At 42.1% G+C, this 24,553-nt stretch overlaps 2 protein-coding genes across 7 annotated transcripts in view; one reads left to right on the forward strand and one right to left on the reverse strand.

Moving 5' to 3' along the window:
* The window catches only part of TLCD4 (TLC domain containing 4), a 105,923-nt gene extending 104,611 nt beyond the window's left edge, over positions 1-1,312 (reverse strand). The window contains exon 1 of the mRNA XM_047785236.1: positions 1,136-1,312. The gene's annotated coding sequence lies outside the window, so the exon portion shown is untranslated. The remainder of the gene's footprint in view (positions 1-1,135) is intronic.
* Positions 1,313-1,402: 90 nt separating this feature from the next.
* Positions 1,403-24,553, forward strand: part of ALG14 (ALG14 UDP-N-acetylglucosaminyltransferase subunit) — a 160,842-nt gene continuing 137,691 nt past the window's right edge. For 5 of the 6 annotated variants that reach the window (XR_007135610.1, XM_047785251.1, XM_047785252.1 and 2 more), the window contains exons 1-2: positions 1,403-1,620; positions 7,820-7,971. Coding sequence is in view for 5 of the 6 variants with exons in the window: in XM_047785251.1 (XP_047641207.1) it covers positions 1,485-1,620; positions 7,820-7,971 (288 nt within the window). In the remaining variant the exon portion in view is untranslated. The remainder of the gene's footprint in view (positions 1,621-7,819; positions 7,972-24,553) is intronic. The other variant, XM_047785249.1, reaches the window with a different exon arrangement.

The raw sequence follows: 24,553 nt of genomic DNA on the forward strand, positions 1-24,553 counted from the left end.
TGGCAGAGGGGCTGATGAAAGAAAACTACATCCTTTGTAAGGTTCTTAAGCTGTTTTTCATACTGTGGCAGAGGCCCTACCTCTGGACTTCCAACAATGAGTTTGTTTGATTCCATCAAACTTTGAGAGGCATTGGCTTCTAAGCCCACAATTAATAGCTAAGTAATTGTAGGCAAATCATTGAACTTTTAAAGAATTCTTTATAAAGAGGGAAGTAGTATTCACCTTGGGGCCTTATTATTAGGATGGATGGTTAGGAAGATTTGATGGAAGACTGAATATAAGAAGTGCTGTGAGGACCCTTAGTCAGAAAATGACCCTACAAAGTCCCTGACAGTTTCCCAACATTGCCTGCTGGTAGAAATTAACACATTGGTTAGAGGAGCTGATCCCAGGTCTCTCACCTGGAGATTCTGATTCAGTGGCTCCATTGAAGACAACACAACACAAAACACCCCACATTCTAGGCTTCTAAACTGAGATAACTAAGCAATTGAATTGATCAAAGGAATAACACTCTCATGCAGCAGGAGTTAGGATTTCTAGCTTCTAAACCTAGATCTGCCACTATTTCACTTGGGCAAGCTGTTTCACCATTCTGGACTGGTTGACTCATCTGTATACTTGTCCTCTCTAACTTGCAGCTCTAGAGGGGACTGAAGGCAAATTACACTTGGGATGAAGGGGCTTCTCTAATCTCAGTAGTCTTGTATTTCTGCAATGTGGATTGAGTAAATATAAAAACGAGCAGAACTGGGATTGGGGGAAGCATTTCCTTTGTGATAAAGTCAACTGGATAAATATGAGATGACACCTCTATCTCACTACCTTGAGCCACTGGGCTTCCCTTCCCCTTCGGATCCTGGCATAATTTGAGGTGATCACTCTCAGCTAGCCTGGTCTGAAAACACCTAGAAAAGTTAAAAACATGAGTGTTGGGAAAACATCCAGATTTGGATGAGGACCCTAATTTCGGTTTTTTGTACCAAGGCACCTTTTACTGGCAAACATTTTCAGTAACGTCTGCAAGTGCAATGGAAACATTTCCCTTGGCATTCAAAATAGGTATGTATGCCACTGATCCCAGGTGAAATTATATATATATATATATTTAAAATATATACATGCCATTGACCTCTGGTGAAATTCACAAAGTTGGCGGAGCTGGAACACCTGCTAACTTGGGAACTCCGGGCCTTTAGGGCGCACAGGTGACCTCCTCACTGGCGGAAATCCAATTTCTCCAGCGCTTTAACTCCAGCACCCGCGCGGGCAGCAGGCGCGCCGAGTGCCGCAGGACCGCGGGCGGAACCTTCCCGCGCGGGCTTCCGCATCTGGCCCTAAACTCCTCCCACCGCAAGCAAGCCCCGCCCACCAGGACGCGCACGCTCGGAGTTTGAGTCTCCGCAGCGCCCGTAGATCGAACTTTGACCGCTCCTGGGCGGCCGACGCCTGCGGGTAGCACGCATGCGTCTTTTGTTTGAATGGGTGGCGCCCTTATCCTCGCCGCGGCGGGGGCAGCCCTGGCCGTGCTGCTGGCAGTGCGGCTGTGGGTAGTCCTGCGTCCCCGCGCCGCTGTGCCTCGGCGGTCTCTCAGCCTCTTGGTGGTCGCTGGGTCTGGTGAGTATCCGCGCGGCGACTGGAGGGCTCGAGTTTGGCACTACAAACCCCAGGATGCCCCGCGGCGCTCTTCGCCGGGCCCCTAGCACTTTGTGCAGCATTGCATGCTGAGATTTGTAGTTTTTTCTGCGTGCACGGGGCGGGTCTGCCCAGCCTGGGCAAAATGCTGGTCTGCCAACGCGGCCCAGGCCGCGTCTTTAATGACAAATGAGTAATTTACACTTGCCTGTAATTAAGCTTCTCTGTAGCGTGTATTTTTCTAACAAACTATTAGTGAACACAGAGGACGCAAAAGCTTGCTGATGCTAACATGCAATTTCCCTGAATAAAAATTGCTGTTTTGCATTATTAATCCAGGCGTTTAGGATTTAGTTGAGGAGTCACGAATACTGCATGATAGAAGAGACAAAGCAAATGGCCACATTTATAAATGTACATATATACAATCCGCGAGGATTAAAAACAATTAACTGCTAACAGGAGAACAACACTCACGTAGGCTCTTGTGTCAGAGAATGAACAACAAACCTGTGGAATTGGGTAATAGAATCCAAACGGAGTGCGCTCCCTCTGTAGGGGCTTACACCTTTAATGGACAGCTCTGACGGAGCCGTTCGTGCTCATACTGAGTACATTTCGAAATGCCAGGCGATTGCATCCAGATAGAATCTTGAGGAGCAAATGTTCTAAACCTATGTTCAAGTATAATGAATGCCTTCATTCACTTAATGAGCCATCGGAGAGGCCAGGCACTAAGCTAAGCCCTGGACGTAATAAAACCGACCAACGCTACTTGCCACTGCGTGTTGAATTGACCCAAGCAGTGTGAAAGGTACACAGTGAATGCAGTGGATAGTATAGAAAAGCTAACAGAAAACAAAAAACCAGATGGATACTTGCCACAATGAGATAAGTGCTTTAACCTGGGAAGAGCAAACGGCCATGGACGTTCAGGCTGGGCCCCACTTTATCTGAACGCGAGTGGGAAGCTTCCAGGAAGAAGTGATGCCAAACAGAGACTTGAAAGATGACTAAGAATATGCCAGACAGGGAGGAGCTGAGGCTTTGAGGGCTGGGAGGGTGTGGAAGGAATGGCCAGACGTAGGACAGCACTCTTTCACTGAGTTTGATGGGGGGCCGTGAGCCCAGTGCAGGTACTGAAATGTGTTTTAAACCTGCTCTGTGAAGCTATTGGCACTACTCTGCTGATTCCTACCATGCAGGGGGGTAGGACCACATGCCCCTCAATTGACATCATGTTGGTTGAATCACATTTCTGCTGCTTAACTAATTTGGTGATCTTGGGCAAATTAGTTAACCTCGTTGAGCCTCGTTCTGGTTCCACCTGGAAAAATGTGGGCTGGGACAAGGTGAGGAGAGACTAGGTATGGTAGTATTTAAAGTGGCTGGAATTCTCGTTGTCTCTCAGTGGGTTAGGAACCTGACATGGTCTCTGTGAGGATATGGGTTCGATCCCTGGCCTCACTCAGTGGGTTAAGGATCCCACAGGATGCTGCCAGGTCACAGATGTGGCTCAGATCTGGTGTTGCTGTGGTGTAGGCCAGCAGCTGTAGCTCTGATTTGACCCCTAGCCCAGGAACTTCCATATGCCACAAGTGCAGCTATAAAAAGGGAAAAAAAGTAAAAATAAAGTGGGTTTTTTTTTGTTTGGTTTTTCTTTTTTGGCTGTACCCACAGCATATAGAAGTTCCCAGGCCAGGGAATGATTCCCAGCCACAGCTGCAAGCTATGCCACAGCTGTGGTCACGGTAACGTCAGGTCCTTAACCCACCGTGCCAATGGGGCGGGGACGACAGATTGCTTGGTATATGGTTAAAGCGTTTAATAAATGGTGACCACTGATAGTCCTGGTAGCAAAGAAATCTTTTAAAGTATTTTTAAGTGGAAAGTGACCCAGTTCAATCTGAGCTTTCACAAAGATCATTCAGCCTGCATTGCCAAGAGAATGTCTTGACAGAGACTGAGGTAGCGAGACAAGTGGGAGCCTTTTGACTAATACACATGACAGATGATGACAGCCTGACTGGGGATGATGAATGTCGGGATGGAGAGAAATATATGCATTTAAATGAGATTTAGGATATAAAAATCACTGGCCTTGTGGATTGAAAGGGAAGGGTGAGGGAAAGGCAGGCTCAAAAATGATGTCCAGGTTTCAGGCTTGAAAAAAATGGATGGATGGTTGGATGGGTGGATGTTAGAGCCATTTGCTTGCACATTATTAGATTTGATGGACTGGGAATGAAAACTAAGATTGAGAATTTGCCTGGCGAGTGGTGCCCTCTGCCATTCAAACCATTCAGAATACGGAGAGACCAGGGACCTCAAAGAGTCGTCCAAGTCAGAGAGAGTCTTGGAGTCAGAGGAATAGTTTAATAGTTCATGCCCAACGCTTGGGAGGACGAAGAAGGCATTTTCAGTGTTTACCTTGACTACCGAAAAGCATTTAATCTTTTTTTTTGTTTTTTTTGGTCTTTTTTAGGGCTGCACTGTGGCATATGGAAGTTCCCAGGCAAGGGGTCCAATCAGAGCTACAGCTGCCGGCCTACACCACAGCCACAGCAACACCAGATGCGAGCCACATCTGTGACCTACGCCACAGCTCATGGCATCACCGGATCCTTAACACACTGAGCGAGGCCAGGGATCAAACCCACATTCTCATGGATACTAGTCGAGTTGGTTACCACTGAAGTCATGATGGGAACGCCCCCCAAAAACATTAAATCGTACCAGAAAGTATTACTAACCAATCGCTTATATCCAAAGAACATCAGTCAAAATTACTGCTTTTCTTTGAAACATTGTATGGTCTCCTTAGGCATTTTTAGAGCTAATACCAAACTCTCATCCATCCATTCATTCAGTAATGAGATCGCTTACTAATTTCTAGGCACTGGAGGTACAGAAGCAACAAAATGAACCCAAATCCCTGCTATCATGATGTTGCCCTTCTGGGGGAGCAAGGGAAGGGGGAGACAAAAACAAAACTGGATAGACTGCGCTGGAAGTTATATGGTGATAAATACTATGAAGGAGAGCAGAAGAGATGCATTTGGGGCAGAACTGTCAGCGAAAACCTCCCTGGGGAGGTGACAGATAACCCAACAGCACGGAGGCCAGAGCGGCTGATGCAGACGGAGCAAGTGGGGAAGAGGCAGATGAGGTCCAAGAGGCGGTAGCAGGGGCTCAGCTGACAGCATGCTTCTCCTCCATGTGCAGAGGGGAGCCGTTGGAGGGTTTTGGCCACATGGCTCTCACATGGGTCATGACCCATGTGAGAGCCATGTGGCCAGGAACAGGGCGCTGGCAGAGGAGGCCACAGAAGTGATTGGATTCCGGGTACATTTTAAGATAGAACTGAGATTTCATTCACAAAGGATCGTCATACAAGAGCAGCATGGAAGACAAAGCCCATCATTGTAACACTTTATTCAGTAAACCAGGTTAAATGTTCAAAGAATGGGTTCAGTGAGGGTTTCCTTTCAAGAAAAAAAAAAAAAACTTAGATAAAATGAAGCTTTAATTGCAGTGGCAGATGTTGTGTATATTAGGTTATATCCTTCACTGTTCCAGCTGTGAAAACAAGTACCTACTTTGCAAAGCACCACATTTTTTCAGAGTTAAAAACTAAAATGCTTAGGCATAAGTCAGATGTGTAAATTACTTGCCCTAAATAAGAAGATGGGTGACAAGTTATAAAGTATGATTCTAATTCCTGTTGCACTTATTCTGTGCCTATTTTATGTGTATATCTCATTCCTTCTGGAATCTGGAGAGTAACCTTTCCTTTTTTTTTCTTTCTTTTTTTTGGGGGGGGGGTGTCTTTTTCAGGACATACCCACAGCATATGGAGGTTGCCATGCTAGGGGTCTAATTGGAGGGAGCTGTAGCCGCTGGCCTACACTGCAGCCACAGCCACGCCAGATCCAAGCTGCGTCTGCGACCTACACCACAGCTCACTCATGGCAACACTGGATCCTTAACCCACTGAACGAGGTCAGGGATCGAACCCGCAACCTCGTGGTTCCTAGTCGGATTCATTTCCACTGCACCATGACGGGAACTCCCTCCTTTTTCTACTATGAGAAAATAGATGCATTTGAAGAAAACACATGCTTAATTTGATTATCTGATATGTTCACTGCATGACTGTTGAAAGTTTTTGCAGCCGTGTGGGAGGCAGGAGGTGGGGTGCTTCACCATGTGAGCAGAGGCACGGACCCAAGGATGTTAAAGACATCAACCTGGGAGTTCCCGTCGTGGCCCAGTGGTTAATGAATCCGACTAGGAACCATGAGGTTGCGGGTTCGGTCCCTGCCCTTGCTCAGTGGGTTAACGATCCGGCGTTGCCGTGAGCTGTGGTGTAGGTTGCAGACGCGGCTCGGATCCCGCGTTGCTGTGGCTGTGGCATAGGCCGGTGGCTACAGCTCCGATTCAACCCCTAGCCTGGGAACCTCCATATGCCGCGGGAGCAGCCCAAGAAATAGCAACAACAACAACAAAAAGACAAAAGACAAAAAAAAAAAAAGACATCAACCTGGCCGAGCGATTGTGCGGTTAAATGGGAAGCATAGGGCTCTTTCTCAGGGAGTTCCATGGCTTTGCTTAATCGATGCACAGTTGACGTGATGGGTCAGTGTTCCTTGGGGTTTTTTTTTAATCCCTGAAGGACACCTCCGTGGACACAGTTGACTTTTAAATTCATGGTTTTCAAAGTAAAATATTCAAGTTCTGGAGATGGTATGATTTCAGAAGTGGAACATACGTTGGTTGGGTAAGGCCGGTAAATACTTGCCGACCTGAGAGAGCCGAGACCGCTGTTGGCTGAGGATCTGAGCCGTGGGGTGGATGCTTAGGCCTCCCTGATGCTGCTTCACGGCGCAGCAGCCCTCAGCAGCCCTCTTCCCATCTTCCAGCCAACTTTCCTGCTCTTTCTTCCCTCATCTTTCTTCCCAGTATCCCCACCATCTCCTGAACACACATCGCAGGTCTTGCCTTCTCATGTCCTAATAACGCCCGCCCCCCGACCCCAGCCAGCAGCCTCCTGACTCCTGACTGTCCATTAGCTTCACCTTTCAAGTCGTTCCAGCCTTTCCCAGGGATCTCTCTGCTGAGGGCATTGACTTTTCACAACCGTCTGCTTGGCCAAACCCCTCATTTTAATTTTTCTTGTGGTCTTGCCTTGCTCTTTATTTGTGTGTGTCCTACCCCTTTCCCATCAGGCTTCTTTTGTTTTGTTTTGTTTTGCTATTTTAGGGCCACACCCGTGGCATATGGAGGTTCCCAGGCTAGGGGTCTAATCAGAGCTGTAGCCGCCCGCCTACACCACAGCCTCAGCCACGTCAGATCCAAGCCGTGTCTGTGACCACAGCTCAGGGCAACGCTGGATCCTCAACCCACCGACCAAGGCCAGGGATCAAACCTACAACCTTATGGTTCCTAGTCAGATTCGTTTCCACTGCACCATGACAGGAACTCCCCCATCAGGCTTCTGGATGACAAGACTTGTGTCTTATATGTCTCCATATTCAACTAGTACAGTTGTACAACCTACTTCTCGCACTGATTTTATTTTTATACATTTATTATTATTGTTATTTATTATCCTCTTCCCCCATATAAAAGTAGTATTTATATGGGGCATAGATTATTGTTGACAAATATTCTGTCTGTCTTTCGAGAAATACACGAAGCATAGCATTATTATAATGTAGTCAGACAGATGTATGCCACAGCTCACAGCCACGCCAGATCCTTAACCCACTGAGTGAGGCCAGGGATTGAACCTGTGTCCTCCTGAATACTAGTCAGATTCATTTCCTCTGAGCCACGACGGGAACTCCTCCAGAAATATTTTATCATCCCACACTGAGACTGTATTCATTAAACAAATAATTTCCTGTTCTCCCACTTCCCAGTGCCTAGCAACCACCATTCTACTTCCTGTTTCTATGAAGGTGACTACTTCTTGGGTACCTCATGTACATGGAATCATACCGTATTTGTCCTTTTGTGACTGGCTTATTTCACTTCACGTAATGTCCTCAAGATTCATCCATGTTGTAGCATGCATCAGAATTTCCTTCCTTTTTAAGGCTCAGTAATATTCATTATACAGGTATAGACTACATTTTATTGGGTTTCTTCATCTTAGGCCTCTCAATATTTTTTCCAGGTGGACACACCACTGAGATCCTGAGGCTGCTCGAGACCTTATCTGATGCTTACTCTCCGAGACATTATGTCATTGCCGACACTGATGACATGAGTGCCCATAAAATAAATTCTTTTGAACTCAGTCGAGCTGATCGGAACCCCAGTACTACGGTAAGTGATTACGTCTAAGAAAGTTACAAGTTGTATGTTGAATCTAATTATCTCTCAAAACAATCTCGGGCGCTTCAGTGTCCTGCTCACACAACGCAGTCAGATGTTTATTGCCAATGAAATATGGTTCCTTTACCACCAAGAGATAAAAATTTCTTTAAAGTAAATCTTCAAATAAAAATAGTTGCTTGACTTCATCTCTTCTGCTTGTTTTTGCTTTCTTGGGCCGCACCTGTGGGCACATGGAAGTTCCCAGGTGAGGGATCGAATGGGAGCTGTAGCTGCTGGCCTACACCACAGCCACAGCAACTCAGTATCTGAGCTGCGTCTGTGACCTACACCACAGCTCATGGCAACGCTGGATCCTTAACCCACAGTGCAAGGCCAGGGATCGAACCTGCATCCTCATGGTTTCCAGTTGGGTTTGTTAACCACTGACCCACTAAGGGAGCTCCTGCTTCTGTTCTTTTGAACAGAGAAACTTGTTTTTTCAGTAATTCCAACTGTGAAAATTGCTTTATTTATACTTACATACACAAAGCATCCTGTTTATATGCTTACTGGCTCCTCCCTCAAGTCCTTTATCAATGGATTGCATGGATTGTTAATGTGATTTCTCTCTCTTTTTTTTGTCTTTTGTCTTTTTTGTTGTTGTTGTTGTTGCTATTTCTTGGGCCGCTCCCGCGGCATATGGAGGTTCCCAGGCTAGGGGTTGAATCGGAGCTATAGCCACCGGCCTACACCAGAGCCACAGCAACTCGGGATCCGAGCCGCGTCTGCAGCCTACACCACAGCTCACGGCAACGCCGGATCGTTAACCCACTGAGCAAGGGCAGGGACCGAACCCGCCACCTCATGGTTCCTAGTCGGATTCGTTAACCACTGCGCCACGACGGGAACTCCGTGATTTATCTCTTACTGCTTCTAACGTTCAAATTGTACCTGTATCTGCCTTTTTTTTTGTCTTTTTTTTGTCTTTTTGTCTTTTTTGTTGTTGTTGTTGCTATTTCTTGGGCCGCTCCCACGGCATATGGAGGTTCCCAGGCTAGGGGTCGAATCGGAGCTGTAGCCACCGGCCTAGGCCAGAGCCACAGCAGGGCGGGATCCGAGCCGCGTCTGCAACCTACACCACAGCTCACGGCAACGCCGGATCGTTAACCCACTGAGCAAGGGCAGGGACCGAACCCGCAACCTCATGGTTCCTAGTCGGATTCGTTAACCACTGCGCCACGACGGGAACTCCTGTATCTGCCTTTAAAATGATGTCTCCTCTCCTGCTCGCTCCCTTTACCTTAACATGTTAGTTAGAATTTGGGGTAAATGAAAAGAGTCTATCTACTTTATCAGGGAAAGAAACTAGGGCTGTTCCTTGTTAGGTTGTCTCCATCCATGCCCTTCTCCAGTAGCTGCCCGGCCACCGGGCCCCTAGTTTGGGAATGGACCGCTACCCAGCTCTGGCCACTCAAAATGCTCCTCTGGGCTTTTTGGACTTGGGGACCTAGATCATGGAAGTAGCCTTTCTTTGGGGATAAACTCTGTGAACCGTAAAACTTGGACACTGCTGGCTGAAAACAGGCTGCAGCTGGAAAGAGAAAAGAATGAAGCGACTCCACAGGGGGAACCAGATGGTGAGCCCTGCCTTCAGTGACTCCAGAGCCGCTTCCAGATGGGTCCTGTCTCAGGGGTGCTTGTCTTTCTTGCTTATCTTTCTGGGAAATCAGGATCCACTAATATAACTCATCCTTCTCTGACCTTTTGAGTTAGTTAAAGCCTGTTTTACTTACGTTTTGGTCACTTGTAAACAGCCCTAACTAACATACTCCTAAAAGGTATTCTTGGAAAACCCCCATCAGACAAGATTGGAATCTGCCAGCTGTTATTCAGCCATAGCAAAGGACATGGTGTGTTTTTTCTTTGTGGGAGATGAAACAAAATGCTTTGTGTTTCTTTTAGAAATTAGGACTGTCTTAATTTCCTAGGGTCACTGTAAAGTGCTACGCACTGGGTGCCTTAAAACAACAGGAATTTATTCTTTCTCAGTTCTGGAGGCTGCAAGTCCAAAATGAAAGTGTCAGCAGGGCCTTGTTCTCTCTGAAGGCTCTGCGACCGCTTCTTCCCGCTTCCTAGCTGCTGGAGGTGGCCAGCAGTGCCTAGCACTTGCTGGCTGCTGTCAGCATAACTCCAGCATCTCCCTCTGTGGTCCCAGGGCCATTCCTGTCTCTGTCTTCACTTGCCCTTCTTATAAGGATACCAGTCATTGGACTTAGGACCCACTGTCTTCCAGCATGACCTCATCTTAACTCTGTTATATCCGCTAAGACCTCATTTCCAAATAAGGTCACTTTCACAGGTTCCAGATGGACATGAGTTTTTGGAGGACACTTCATCCCTGTACAATAGTCCACACACTGGACTAGTTCAGGAAAAGTCTGTTTGACATGAAGCAAAACAGACTTTTTCCTTTTAGCAAGTGCGAAAGGAGAAAATAGTAGAGACTGTTGAGTGTGCCAGTAATTGATTCTTCCAAGAATATGTGAAACAGATCATAGTAAGTAGCTTTACCTTGCAAATGAGATAAATGAGGCTCGGAGACAATAATACCGAAGCCAAGGGCCTATGGGGGACTCACCTAAATACGTCTTTTCCAAACCCTGTGCTTTAGGCCACTCCTCCTCTTTTGTTTATTCCTTTACAATTCAAAAAAAAAAAAAAAATTCATTTCTCACTGGGAAAAGAATGCCTTGGAAATTCTTACCCAAGCCATCAGAGACTAAAAATATCATTTAATCTCTTAAAGTGTGTATTAGAAGTGGTAGAGGATTTGGAGAAAGTGATGGTGATTTTCCCACAAGAAGAATATAAAAAGTCTTATAATTTAGCAGTAGTATAGCCTACTTTAAAAATATAAAGGTTAAATAATGACAAAATTCGTACTGTTTTTCAACTTAAGGAACAGATATCTTTGGTTTTACCAGATTATTAGTGTGCATGTTCTTCTTTCTGAAGTTGCATCCAGTTTGGAGGTTCCAGTTTTAATTTAGCAAACATGTTGAGTATTTCCCTCCAGATCCATCACTGTATGCACTGTTTATTTGCTGAATTATGTCATGGTTTAGTAAAACATTCAGAAAATTGTTTTATGCTGTGGATCCAATGATGCCCAATAAGTTAGGTTTCATTTACTTTAATAAGAAAGCCAGATTTTGTGGACTTTGTAAGTGCCAGTATTTTTTCTCATTATCAGAGTGACACCACAGTGTAGGACTAAGCATCTCTGATTTCCTTCCTCTGTCAGTTAATTTCCTGCTGGGGCAATGCAGCCCCTGTTAAAGAAAAAACATTCTCTCGTTCCTGAAAGGGTCTGCTCATGTATGACTCTGAAGCTGGCGAGAGGTTCTGCAGAGGTGAAAAAGAGAGCCATTGAGGGCGGTAGCGTGAACTTTGTCCTTTCTGCTGACCACTCCGACTCCTTCCCATCAAGCCTTGTAAAGGGAGGAATCCCCTTGCTTGTCTCTGCACTGCAGTGTAGGGAAGTTGTACCTGCAGCGCCCTGGCACCTATCTTGTACCTTTCATGGAGCTCACCACACTGGACAGAGGAGGGGTCTGCCTGAAAAAATTCAATAGCCATCAGTACATGTGCTGCAGCCCCTGTCATCCAAGAATACTGTACCCTCTAGACCCACACTGTCCAGTACAGTAGCCTCCAGTGGTGGCCCAGCACCATGTATTGAACAGTCCTTGCCCACTGATCTGCGGCGCGTCCACAGTCAGGTCAAGTTTCTACGCAGGCACAGGTCTGTATCTGAGCTTTCTACTGGAACGGGCTCATGTGTCTGTCTGTCCTTGAGATAACGTCAAGCCCTTTCTTTCTTCAGAAGTATCTTAATGTTTTTTTTCCTGCACGGGTTTTTGAATTAGCTTTTAAAAGTTCACAAAGAAGGCTGTTGGAATTTCGGGCGGAACGGAGTCAGTACATCAGCTTCGGGAGGACTTGCATCTCTCTGATGATGCCACCTCGTTACATCTCTCCCTCCATCACGTAGATCTCCTTTAATGTTTATCAGTAACGTTTCTAACTTTCTTCCTAAAGTCTGACGTAGCTTTTGGTGTGTTTGTTTCTAGGTACCTTGTATTCTTTTACTATTGTTGGGGTATATCTTTTAATGATATCTCCTGTGTTGCAATATGTAGAAATACAGTTGATTTTTGTAAAGTCATCACCTTGCTACACTCTAATTCTAGTAACAGTTATGATTGTTTCTTTGTTATCCTTATAGCTTTCAGTTCTTTTTGCTTATTTTGTTAGAACTTCCAGAACAAGACTGAGTAGGAGCTGTGTACTGATTGTCCTTGCATTGTCTGCCTTGAAAAATTTGCTGGGAGTTCTGTTTTAAATCGTATTTGCTTCTTGATTTTTACTACATGTCTTTTCTGCATCTGAAATGATCTCAGGGTTTTTTCCAGTTTTTTCTGATTATATGGACAATTACATGGTAATTATTCTTGAATTCCTGGAATAAACCAGTTTGTTCATAGTGTGTCATTTATTTTTAAAAATATTTTATGGCCCCACCCACAGCATATGGAAGTTCCCAGGCAAGGGATCGAACCCGAGGTACAGCTGTGACTTAATGCTGCAGCTGTGGCAATGCCAGATCCTTTAACCCACTGTGCCAGGCCAGGGATCAAACCTGCACCTCCACGGCAACCCAAGTCACAGTAGTCGGATTCTTGACCCACTGCCTCATGTCGAGAACTCCGCAGTGGGTTATGTATTAATGCACTGCTGGATTTGAACTGAAACCATAGCATTTAGGATTTTTTTTTTTTTTTCACTTATGTCCATGAAGGAGAGCGTCCTGTGTTGGTCCCTTCTCACACTGCTGTTTGGTTTGGGTATCAAGTATACACTAGCCTCATGATGCGAGTTGTAGAGTGTACATAACTTTTTTGCTCTCAGGAGGAATTTTTATACATGTGGAATTATTAAGGTTTTGCCCTTAATGACTGCAGTGACAATGTTGGATCCTCAACTTGCTGCACCACAAGGGAAATTCATTCTGTTTCTAATTTTTCGAGGAACTCCCATACTGTTTTCCATAGTGGCCATACCAACAATGTCCAAGGGCCCTTTCTCCATACCCTTTCTGACACTCGCTGTTTCCTTATCTTTTTGACAACAACCATTCTAACAAGTATGAGGTGATACCTCATGATGGTTTTGATTTGCGTTTCCCTGATTATTAGTAATGCTGAGCATCTTTTCAAGTACCTATTGGCCGTCTATGTGTTTTCTTTGGAAAATGGTCTATTCAGATCCTCTGCCCACTTTTTAAAATAATTTATTTGGCCGTGCTCACAGCATTCAGAAATTCCTAGGCCAGGGGTTGAACCCGAGCCACAGCAGGGACAGTGCCAAATCTTTAACCCCTAGGCCACCAGGGAACTCCCATTTATTTAGTTTTTTTATTGAGATGTAGTTGATGTACAATATTGTAAAAGTTTCAGGTGTACGTCATGGTGATTCAGTTGTTAAAGGTTATAATCCATTTATAGTTATAAAATGTTGGCTGTATTCCCTGTGCTGTACAGCATGTCTTTGTAGCTTATTTATTTTACTCATCATAGTTTAACTCCCTCCCCTCCCCCCTCCCCTCTCCCCACTGGTAACCATTAGTTTGTTCTTTATATCTACGAGTCTGTTTCTTATCATATTATATTTACTAGTTTGTTTTATTTTTTAGATCCCACATATTAGTGACCTCACACAGTATTCGTCTTTCTCTGTCTGACTCACTTCACTTAGCATAATACCCTCCAGTTCCATCCATGTAGTTGCACATGGCAAAATTTCATTCTTTTTCTGGTTGAGTGGTATTCCCTTTTACACACACACACACACTTCCGGTTGAGTAGCATTCCCTTTTATACACCCCCCCCATATCTTCTATATCCATTCATCTGTTGATAAACACTAAGACTGCTTTCATGTCTTGGCTATTGTAGATAATGCTGCTACGAACACTGGGGTACATGTATCATTTCAAATTAGTGTTTTTGTTTTTGTTCTCAGATATATACCCAGATGTGGAATTGCCGTGTCATATAGTAGTTCTATCTTTGGTTTTATTGTGAACCTTCCATATTGTTTTCCACCATGGCTGCACCAATTTACATTCCCACCAACAGTGTAGGAGGGTTCCCTTTTCTCCATATCCCTCATGGACATTGGTTGTTTGTGTTCTTTTAATGATAGCCATCTGACAGATGTGAAGTGTTATCTCACTGTGGTTTTAATTTGCTTTCTCTGATGATTAATGATATCAAATCTTTTCATGTGCCTGCTGGCCATTTGTAAGTCTTTGGGAAAATGTCTATTCAGGTCTTCTGCTCATTACTTAATCAGGTGTTGGGTTTTGTGGGTTTTTTTTTTTTTTTCAATGTTGAGTTATATGAGCTCTTTATATATCTTGGATATTAACCCCTTATCAGCCGTGCCATTTGCAAATATTTTCCCTCATTCAGTAGGTTGTCTTTTCATTTTGTCAATGGTTTCCTTTTCTGTGCAAGAACTTTTAAGTTTAATTAGGTCTCATTTGTTTATTTTTGCTTTTATTTCCTTTGCTTTAGGAAACAGATCCAAAAAAAATACTGTTCTAATTTATGTCAAAGTGTGTTCCACTTATGTTTTCTTCTAAACGTTTTATGCTTTCCTGTCTTATGTTTAGATCTTTAATCCATTTTGAGATTATTTTTCTACACGGTATTTGAGAATGTTCTAATTTTATTCTTTTACATGTAGCTGTGCAGTTTTCCCAGCACCACCTATTGAAGACACTGTCTTTTCTCAATTGTGTATTCTTTCCACTTTTGTCCTAAATTAATTGACCACTGCGTGTTTGTTTATTTCTTGGCTTTCTATTCTGTTCCATTCATCTGTGTGTCTGTTTTTGTGCCAGTACCATACCATTTTGATTATTGTAGCTTTGTTGTATAGTCTGAAGTCAAGGAGCATGATTCCTGCTGCTCTGTTCCTCTTTCTCAAGATTGTTTGTCTGTTTGGGGTCTTTTGTTTCCATACAAATATTAAAATTATTTTTTATAGTTCCGTGAGTAACACTGTTAGTATTTTGATAGAAATTGCATTGAATCTATAGATTTCCTTGGGTAGTATGGTCATTTTAAGATTATTATTTCCTCCAATTTGTTATCATAGTATATCTTTCTATGTATTTATGTCATCTTCAATTTCTTTCATCTGTCTCTTAGAATTTTCTAAGTTTAGGTCTTTTACCTCCTTAGGTAGGTTTACTCATAGATGTTTTATTCTTTTTGATATGATTGTAAATGGGATTGTTTGCTTAATTTCTCTTTCTGATAGTTTGTTATTATATGGAAATAAGGTAGATTCTGTATATTAATCCTCCAACTTTATCAGATTTGTTGATGAGCTATGGTAGTGTTTTGGTGGCATCTTTAGGATTTTCTGTGTACAGTAGCGTGTAGTCTGCAAACAATGGCTGTTTTACCTCTTCTTTTCCAATTTGGATTCCTTTTATTTCTCTTTCTTGTCTGGTTGCTGTAGCTTAGACTTCTAATACTATGATGAATAAAAGTAGTGAGAGTGGATATTCTTGTTCCTGATCTTAGAAAAAAATAATTTCAGCTTTTCAGTATTGAGTATGATGTTAGCTGTGGGCTTGTCATATATGGCCTTTATTATGTTGAGGTATGTTTCCTCTGTGCCCACTTTCTGTAGAGTTTTTGTCATAAATGGATGCTTAATCTTGTCAGCAGTTTTTTCTGCATCTCTTGAGATGATTGTATGGTTTTTATTATGATTGTATTATATTTATTCTTTAGTTTATTAATGTAGTGTATCTCTGATTGATTTACAGATATTGAAAAATCCTTCCAACTCTGGGATAAATCCCACTTGATCATGTTGTATGGTCCTTTTAATGTATTGTTGACTTTGGTTTGCTAGTATTTTGAGGATTTTTTTCATCTATGTTCATCAGTGATATTGGCCTCTAAATTTTCTTTTTTTGTGCTCTCTTTGTGTCAGAGTGATGCTGACCTCGTAGAATGAGTTTGGAAGCACTGCTTCCTTTGCAGTCTTTTAGAATAGCTTCAGAAGGTTGGGTGTTAACTCTTTAAATGTTTGGTGGCGTTCACCTTTGAAGCCTTCTGGTCCTGGGCTTTTTTTTTTGTTGGGAATTTTTAAAATTACTGATTCAATTTCATTGTTGATGATGGGTCTCTTCATATTTTTATTTCTTCCTTATTCAGTCTTGAGAGATTATATATTTTTACAAATTTGCCATTTCTTCTAGATTGTCCATTTTATTGACATATAGTTGTTCGTAGTAGTCTCTTATGATCCCTTTTATTTCTATGATGTCAGCTGTAACTTCTTTTTTATTTCTGATTTTATTGATTTAGGTCCTCTCTTCTCCTTTTTTCTTGGAACCTGGCTAAAAGTTTATCAATCTTGTTTATTTTTTCGAAGGTAAACTTGAAACTGAGAACTGGTTTGTAGTTTCATTTATCTTTTGGTTCTTAGTTTTATTTAATTTTTATCTAATATGAATTTTATTTATTTTCTTTCTATTTTGTTTTATAATGATTTTTATTTTTTCCATTATACCTGGTTTACAGTGTTCTGTCGATTTTCTATTATACAGCAAGGTGACCCAGTCACACATAAATATATTTTTTCTTTTTTCTCACATTATCATGCTCCATCATAAGTGACTACATCTAGTTCCTGGTGCTATACAGCAGGATCTCACTGCTTATCCATTCCAAAGGCAGTAGTCTGCATCTATTAACCCCAAATTCCCTGTCCATCCCACTTCCTCCCCCACGCCCTTGGCAACCACAAGTCTGTTCTCCAAGAATATGAGTTTCTTTTCTGTGGAATGGTTCATTTGTGTCATACATTAGATTCCAGATATAAGTGATATCATATGGTATTTGTCTTTCTTTTTCTGACTTTGCTTACTATGAGGGTCTCTAGTTCCATTTATGTTGCTGCAAATGGCATTATATAGTGCGTTTTTATGGCTGAGTAGTATGCCATTGTGTATATATACCACATCTTCTTAATCCATTCATCTGTCAATGGACATTTAGCTTGTTTCATGTCTTGCTATGTGAATAGTGCTGCAGTGATCATGTGGGTGCATGTGTCTTTTTCAAGGAAAGTTTGTCCAGATATACGCCCGAGAGTGGGATTGCTGAGTCATATGGTAGTTCTATGTACAGTTTTCTAAGGTACCTCCATACTGTTTTCCATAGTGGTTGTACCAATTTACATTCCCACCAAGAGTGCAGGAGGGTTCCCTTTTCTCCACATCTCCTCCAGCATTTGTTATTTATGGACTTATTAATGGTGGCCATTCTGACTGGTGTGAGGTGGTACCTCATAGTAGTTTTGATTTGCATTTCTCTAATAGTCAGTGATGTTGAGCATTTTTTCATGTGCTTGTTGGTCATCTGTATATCTTCCTTGGAGAAATGTCTATTCAGGTCTTTTGCCCGTTTTTCCATTGAGTTATTGGCTTTTTTGCTGTTGAATTGTGTAAGTTTGTATATTTTAGAGATTAAGCCCTTGTCAGTTGCACTGTTTGAAACTATTTTCTCTCATTCCATAAGTTGTCTTTTTTCTTTTCTTTTCTTTCTTTCTTTCTTTTTTTTTAATGGTTTCCTTTGCTGTGCAAAAGCTTGTCAGTTTGATTAGGTCCCACTGGTTTATTTTTGCTTTTATTTCTTTTGCCTTGGGAGATTGACCTGAGAAAACATTTGTAAGGTTGATATCAGGGAATCTTTTGCCTATGTTCTCTTCTAGGACTTTGGTGGTGTCTTGTCTTACATTTAAGTCTTTAATCCATTTTGAGTTAGGTTTGTGCATGATGTGAGGGTGCATTCCATTTTCATTGATTTGCATGTAGCTGTCCAATTTTCCCAGCACCACTTGCTGAAAAGATTCTTTCCCATTTTATATTCTTGCCTCCTTTGTCAAAGATTAATTGACCATAGGTGTCTGGATTTATTTCTGGGTCCTCTATTCTGTTGCATTGGTCTGTTTGTTTTGGTACCAGTACCACACTGTCTTGATGACTGTGGCTCTGTAATATTGCCTGAAGTCTGGGAGAGTTATGCCTCCTGCTTGGTGTTTGTTCCTCAGGATTGCTTTGGCAATTCTGAGTCTTTTGTGTTTCCACATAAATTTTTGGATTGTTTGTTCTAGTTCTGTGAAAAATGTCATGGGTAATTTGGTAGGGATTGAATTGAATCTGTAGATTGCTTTGGGTAGTATGACCATTTTTGCAATATTAATTTTTCCAACCCAGGAGCATGGAATCTCTTTCCATTTCTTTGAATCCTCTTTAACTTCCTTGATGAATGTTTTATAGTTCTCAGCATATAAGTCTTTCACCTCCTTGGTCAGGTGTATTCCCAGGTATTTGATTTTTTGGGGGGTGCAGATATTAGTTTTATCTTTTCTACTGTATTTTAATCTCTTCCATTTATTTCTTCTTTGATCTTTATGATTTCTTTTACTAACTCTGAGTTTATTTATTCTTCTTTTTCTTTCTCTAGTTGCTTTAGGTGTAAGGTTAGGTCATTTATTTGGGATTTAGGTTATTTATTTGGGATTTTTCTTATTTCCTGAGGTAAGCTTGTATTGCCATAAACTTCCCTCTTAAAATTACTTTTACTGTATCCCATAGATTTTTGGATCTGTGTTCTCATTTTCATTTGTCTCTAGGTATTTTTTTATTTCCTCTTTGATTTCTTCAGTAATCTGTTAATTGTTAGTGGCATATTATTTAACCTCCGCATGTTTGTGTGGGGTTTGTGTGTGTGTGTGTGTGTGTGTGTACAGCTTTCATCTTGTAGTTAATTTCTGGTCTTATAGCGCTGTGGTCAGAAAAGATGCTTGATATAGTTTTGGTTTTCTTAACTTTACCAAGGCTTGTTTTTTAGCCTAGGATCTATCCTGGAGAGTGTTTTACATGCACTTGAGAAGAATGTGTATTCTGCTACTTTTGGATGGAATGTTCTATGTATACCTATTAAGTACATCAGGTCTAAAGTGTCTTTTTTTTTTTTTTTGTCTTTTTAGGGCTGCACCGACAGCATATGGAGGTTCCCAAGCTAGGGTTCTAATCAGAGCTATAGCCGCAGGCCTACACCACAGCCACAGCAACACGGGATCCGAGCCGCGTCTGCAAGCTACACCAGAGCTCAGGGCAACACTGGATCCTTAGCCCACTGAGCAAGACCAGGGATTGAACCCACAACCTCATGGTTCCTAGTCAGATTTCATTTCCTCTGCTCCATGATAGGCACTCCTAAAGTGTCATTTAAGTTTAGTGTTTCCTTAATTTTGTGTCTGGATTATCTGTCATTGATGTAACGGGGTATTAAAATTCCCTGCTATTATTGTTACTGTTGATTTCTCCCTTTATGTCTGTTAATATCTGTGTTATGTATTAGGTGCCTTAGTGTTGGGTGCCTATGTGTTCATAATTGTTCTATCTTTTTCTTGGATTGATCTCTTGATCGTTATGTAATATCCTCTTTGTCTCTTGTAACGGTCTTTATTTTAAAGTCTCTTGTTTGCTGTATTACCACCCTGACTTTCCTTTGATTTCCATTTATGTGGAATACCTTTTCCATCCCCTCGCTTTTGGTGTCTGTCTTTAGATCTGAAGTGGGTCTCTATAGGCGACATATATATGAATCTTGTTTTTGTATCCTTTAGCCACTCTGTGTCTTCTGATTGGAGCCTTTAGTTCATTTACATCCAAGTAATTATTGATATGTATTTTTTTATTGCCATTTTGTTCATTGTTTTGTAGGTTTTTTATTCCTTTTTTCTTCTTTGGTTCTCTTGTGTTATATTTTGATTCCTTTTTCTTTTGTGTGTATGAGCGTATGTTATAGGTCTCTGGTTTGTGGATACTACAAGGTTCATCTATATAAATATATATGTATATAATACATGTTTACATGTACATATTTATATAATGTGTATATATCTACATATATTTACATATATGAATGATTGCTTTAAGTTGCTGATCTCTTAATTCTAAGGGCATTTTAACAACCCTGCATTTATACTCTCCTCCCCTCATGATTACTCCTTCTGATATCATGCTGGAGGCCAGCTCCAGCGGCCAGGGAGCATGCACTTCCCGATCAGAGAGGGACAGGCGTCGGCGAATGTACAGTTACGGAGGCAGCGTCTTTGTCCCTTCTTTCAGGGCGCTGGGCTGCTCAGACTTTATTGGCAACAGTGGTTGATTATATAGACAGTTTTTCACTACAGATGACATCACGTGTTAAAAGTACACTGGTTAACTATTACCTGGTATAGCAGCTGTGCATCCTGTTTTAAGATCTCTATCTTAACTAAACTTAGTACTTTGAAGAGGCCATAAAACACAAGAATTTGGCATTTACAAACTTTGTTTTAGACTGGTGCTTATCTTCAAAGCGTTATGGCAGGGAGACAGTGTAAGTAAATATAAACCAACTTAATTAAACTAGCGATCACTTAAAAGCTTTTAAAATCAAAGACAAAACTCACAGCTAGGTTTTTTGGATAAGATATGGCTAACTTCTATGGACCTCATTAAAATCCTAACTCTAAAGTTCACTATATAACTAGTTAATAGATAAACACTATGTTTTAACAAAGTTGGATTTAAATAGGGGAAAAGTCCTTCAGGATGAAGTTTTTATTATACTATTGTTGTAATTTTGTTAAGTCACAAATCACCACAGGAAAATAAGAATGGGAAATAAGAATAATCAGTAAATAATCAGGAAAGACTGAGGAAAACTGAATAGCAAGTGAATAACAGAAAAGACTAAGTTATCCGTGGAACAAGCCCCACTCAGCAACACAAAATGGGAATTATTTCCTGGGAAATTTAGTTTTCCACCTATGTCAGCAGGCGAGCCTTATTGTCTTCTGGGGCCTGTCCTCGGAACTGTGCCCTACAGGCAGGCATCCCCTTGTTTAGGAACCTGCCGTCGGAATGGTACCATTCAGACAGGCCCCTTTTCCTGATTAGGAGCTTGTCCTCGGAACTGCACCGTTTAGGCAGGCCTCTTTTTCTGATTAAGAGACTGCCCTTGGAACTGCACCGTTCAGGTGAGCTCCCTTCCTCGATTCTTGTATCTTCTCGGCTCCCCGCAATACCATATTTTATGAATAACTGTTTTGTGTATCCCTTAAGTGTTTACTGTGTATATAGATTATTTTACTACTTTTATCTTTTAATCATCCTGCTAGCTTTGTGCATAAATAATTTCCTACCTTTACTATATGTTTGCCTTTACTGATGAGCTTTTTCCTTTCATAATTTTTATGTTTCCAGTTGTGGCCTTTTCTTGTGTGCCTGGAGAAGTTCCTTTAACATTTCTTGTAAAGCTCTTTGGTGGTGCTGAACCCTTTTCGTTTTGCTTGTCTGTAAAGGTTTTGAACTCTCCATCACATCTGAATGATTTGCCTGGTAGGGCACCCTTGGTTGTACATTCTTCCCTTTTGTTAATTTAAATATATTGTGCCACTCCCTTCTGGCTGCCTGAGTTTCCAGTGCAAAGTCTTCTGATCTCCTGGGAGTTCCCTTATACATATCCTTTTGCTCCTCCCTTTCTGCTTTTTTTTTTTTTTTGTCTTTTGTCTTTTTGTTGTTGTTGTTGTTGCTATTTCTTGGGCCGCTCCCGCGGCATATGGAGGTTCCCAGGCTAGGGTTCGAATCGGAGCTGTAGCCACCGGCCTATGCCAGAGCCACAGCAACGAGGGATCTGAGCCACGTCTGCAACCTACACCACAGCTCACGGCAACGCCGGATCGTTAACCCACTGAGCAAGGGCAGGGACCGAACCCGCCACCTCATGGTTCCTAGTCGGATTCGTTAACCACTGCGCCATGACGGGAACTCCCCTTTCTGCTTTTAATATTCTCTCTTTAGCTTTAATTTTTGCCATTTTAATTACAGTGTGCCTTGGTGTGTTCCTCTTTGGGTTAGGGAAAGGTGACATTTAAACAAAGACTTGAGGAAGGTGAGGTGTAAAGCCATCTGGGGAAACAGAATTCGTGAAGAGGAAATAATAACTGCCAAGAAGGGCCCTGAGTGGGCCTGCGCCCGGCAGGTTTGTGAAATAGCAAGGGGATCAGTGCGGCCACAGCCAAGAGTGAACGAGAGGAAGCTGAGAAGGTTACAGGCCACGAAAGTCAACTGGGGGGGGGGAAGAATGGGGTCGTATTTTTTAAGTCCTGTTGGTCCATTTTTAGTCTTAGAGGTTTTTTATCTTTCCCATGAGTGACATGGGGACCATTGGGAGGTTTTAGGCAGGGGAGTGATGTCATCTCACTTATACTTTAATAGGATCATTTTGGCTGCTGAATAAGCTAAAAGGAAGGAGGACAGAGGCCAGGAAATGAGTTTGGAGGCAGTTGCAGTAATCCAGGTGCGAGACTAATGTGGCTTGGACCAGGATGGCGACATGGGATGTGATGGGAAGTAGAGACTGGACATATTTCGAAAGGAGAGTTAGTAGCATTTCCTGGCAGATCAGGTGTGGAATGTGGGAAAAACAAGCAGTGGAGGATGACATCCAGATTTTTGGCCTGAGCTACCAGGAAAATGGAGTTGTGTTTCATGTGCATGAGGAAGCAGGAAGGCTAAGTGTGGAGTGTCTGTAAATATGGAAGTGAGAATGTTGACCATGCAGTTGGGTATAGGTGTCTGCAGTTTAGGGGGAAGCCTCGTCAGGAATATGAATTTTGGAGTCATCTGTGTCTACATGGTAGTACTTAAAACAAGTAACAGTGTGCGATGAACCAGGGATTGGGAGTAGTTCGGAAGGCGAAGACAGCTGAGAACTGAACCCAAGGCCCTCTAGCTTTTAAAGGTGGGGGAGCTGTTGTTGTTCTGGAAATGTCAGCTGTCAATTTGTTGTAGGCCTCCTGTTCAGAGCCTGTAGGGGTGCTCAAACCCCAATTCTAGGTTCCTGGTATAATTATGTCTTCCTCCCCAAACGACTGTGTCACAGGCTGTCTGCTCCCGTTTCATTTTCTTCTTGTTTCTGGCAAGAAGGGATTTCCCTTCTTTCCAGCTCAGATAAAATAATATTTCATCGTATATCTTAGAGCATTTTAAATTGTTTATATAAGGAGAATTTGGAGGTTGGTGTAAGTCAGAGTTTTAATGTATCCGCTGCATAGATACTTCTGCACTGTTTGTATAAATAGCAACCCAATTTCCTCACTTTTTTTTTTTTAAACCTCCTGTAACTGTACCAACTGCAGTTTCCTAGCTGTAGATGATACTTCTATGGTCAAAGGCCTTGATTATCTCTTTATAATCTAATTTTTTCGGACTTCCTAAGTAAGCCAGAAAAGCTGTACCACTTGAAAGCATTAGCAGTAAGTGAACTCTGTGCCTGGGCAAGGTGTCTGGTCGGTATCACTCAGAGCATTTTGGGAGTAAAAGTGCATTGATTCCCACTTGGTTCTGGTGAGAAGCCAAAACCCACATCTTCAGCATAAGCCTGCTCTTCCAAACACATAAAGATCTTCCCAGAAATCAGAAGATACACATGAGCCATTGTGAATCCCTTAGAGTTACCCAAGTAGCAGAGGAATTGTCTGTGGTTTGGTTTGTAGCTTATTCTGATGTGAAATTATTCAGTACATTTCTAAATGGTTTTGCTAGTTTATAAAACAAAATTAAATATTGATATTTACCTATTTATACTGGATATAAATACATTGCAGATTTTACAGCTCAAATTTAAATGAATAATGCAATCGTGTTAATTAAATGTAGAAATGACCTCATTCACATTTTGCCCAATTCCTTTGATTCAGTGTATTTTTTTTAATGGTACTTGATTTAATGCTGCTTAAAATCTTTGGGTACATAATTCAGCCTATTTACTGTCACACAAGAGTGAAGAGAAATGGTCATTCCTGGTGTCCTTTTTAAATCCACTGCAGTCTGTTTTTCTCTAAGTAGCTTCACTAGCTTTTTGAAACAAACAAACAAACAAAAAAACCAGGCTTCCCTTGGGAGAAACCTCTGAATCCCACTCAAATAAAACAGCTGAGCTCAGAAAGGCGAGGAGCAGAAAGCTAAGCAAGACAAAAAACAAACGCGTGTTTAGCTGTGAAATTAACTTGAATGAAAAAAAATATATCCTGAAAAGCCTTCTAAAGAAAATGTAATTTCCACTAGGATTAGTTCTAACGTAAAGAGGAGCTGAAGTCCCATCTTTCAGAAAAATTGGCTACTCACCTTTCCAAATGGGACCATTTACCGGAGCTGTGTCGCATGAAGGCCGGAGAGACCTCACAGCAGAGCTCTCCTCCTGGAAGGCAGTTGTCTGCTTGCAGGCCTGTGTTTCAGCAGGAACATCCAGCCCTCGGAGACAAGGGAGGCAGTGCGGCTCAGTGCATCGCACTGAAGATTCTGGCTCATCCTTTTACACCTTATTTGTAACCTCCTTGCCTGACAAGCCTTCCTCCTTGTACCTTCTGTTAGCATATG

The sequence above is a fragment of the Phacochoerus africanus genome, chromosome 6 (genome assembly GCF_016906955.1).
Source record: "Phacochoerus africanus isolate WHEZ1 chromosome 6, ROS_Pafr_v1, whole genome shotgun sequence".
Taxonomy (NCBI): Eukaryota; Metazoa; Chordata; class Mammalia; order Artiodactyla; family Suidae; genus Phacochoerus; species Phacochoerus africanus.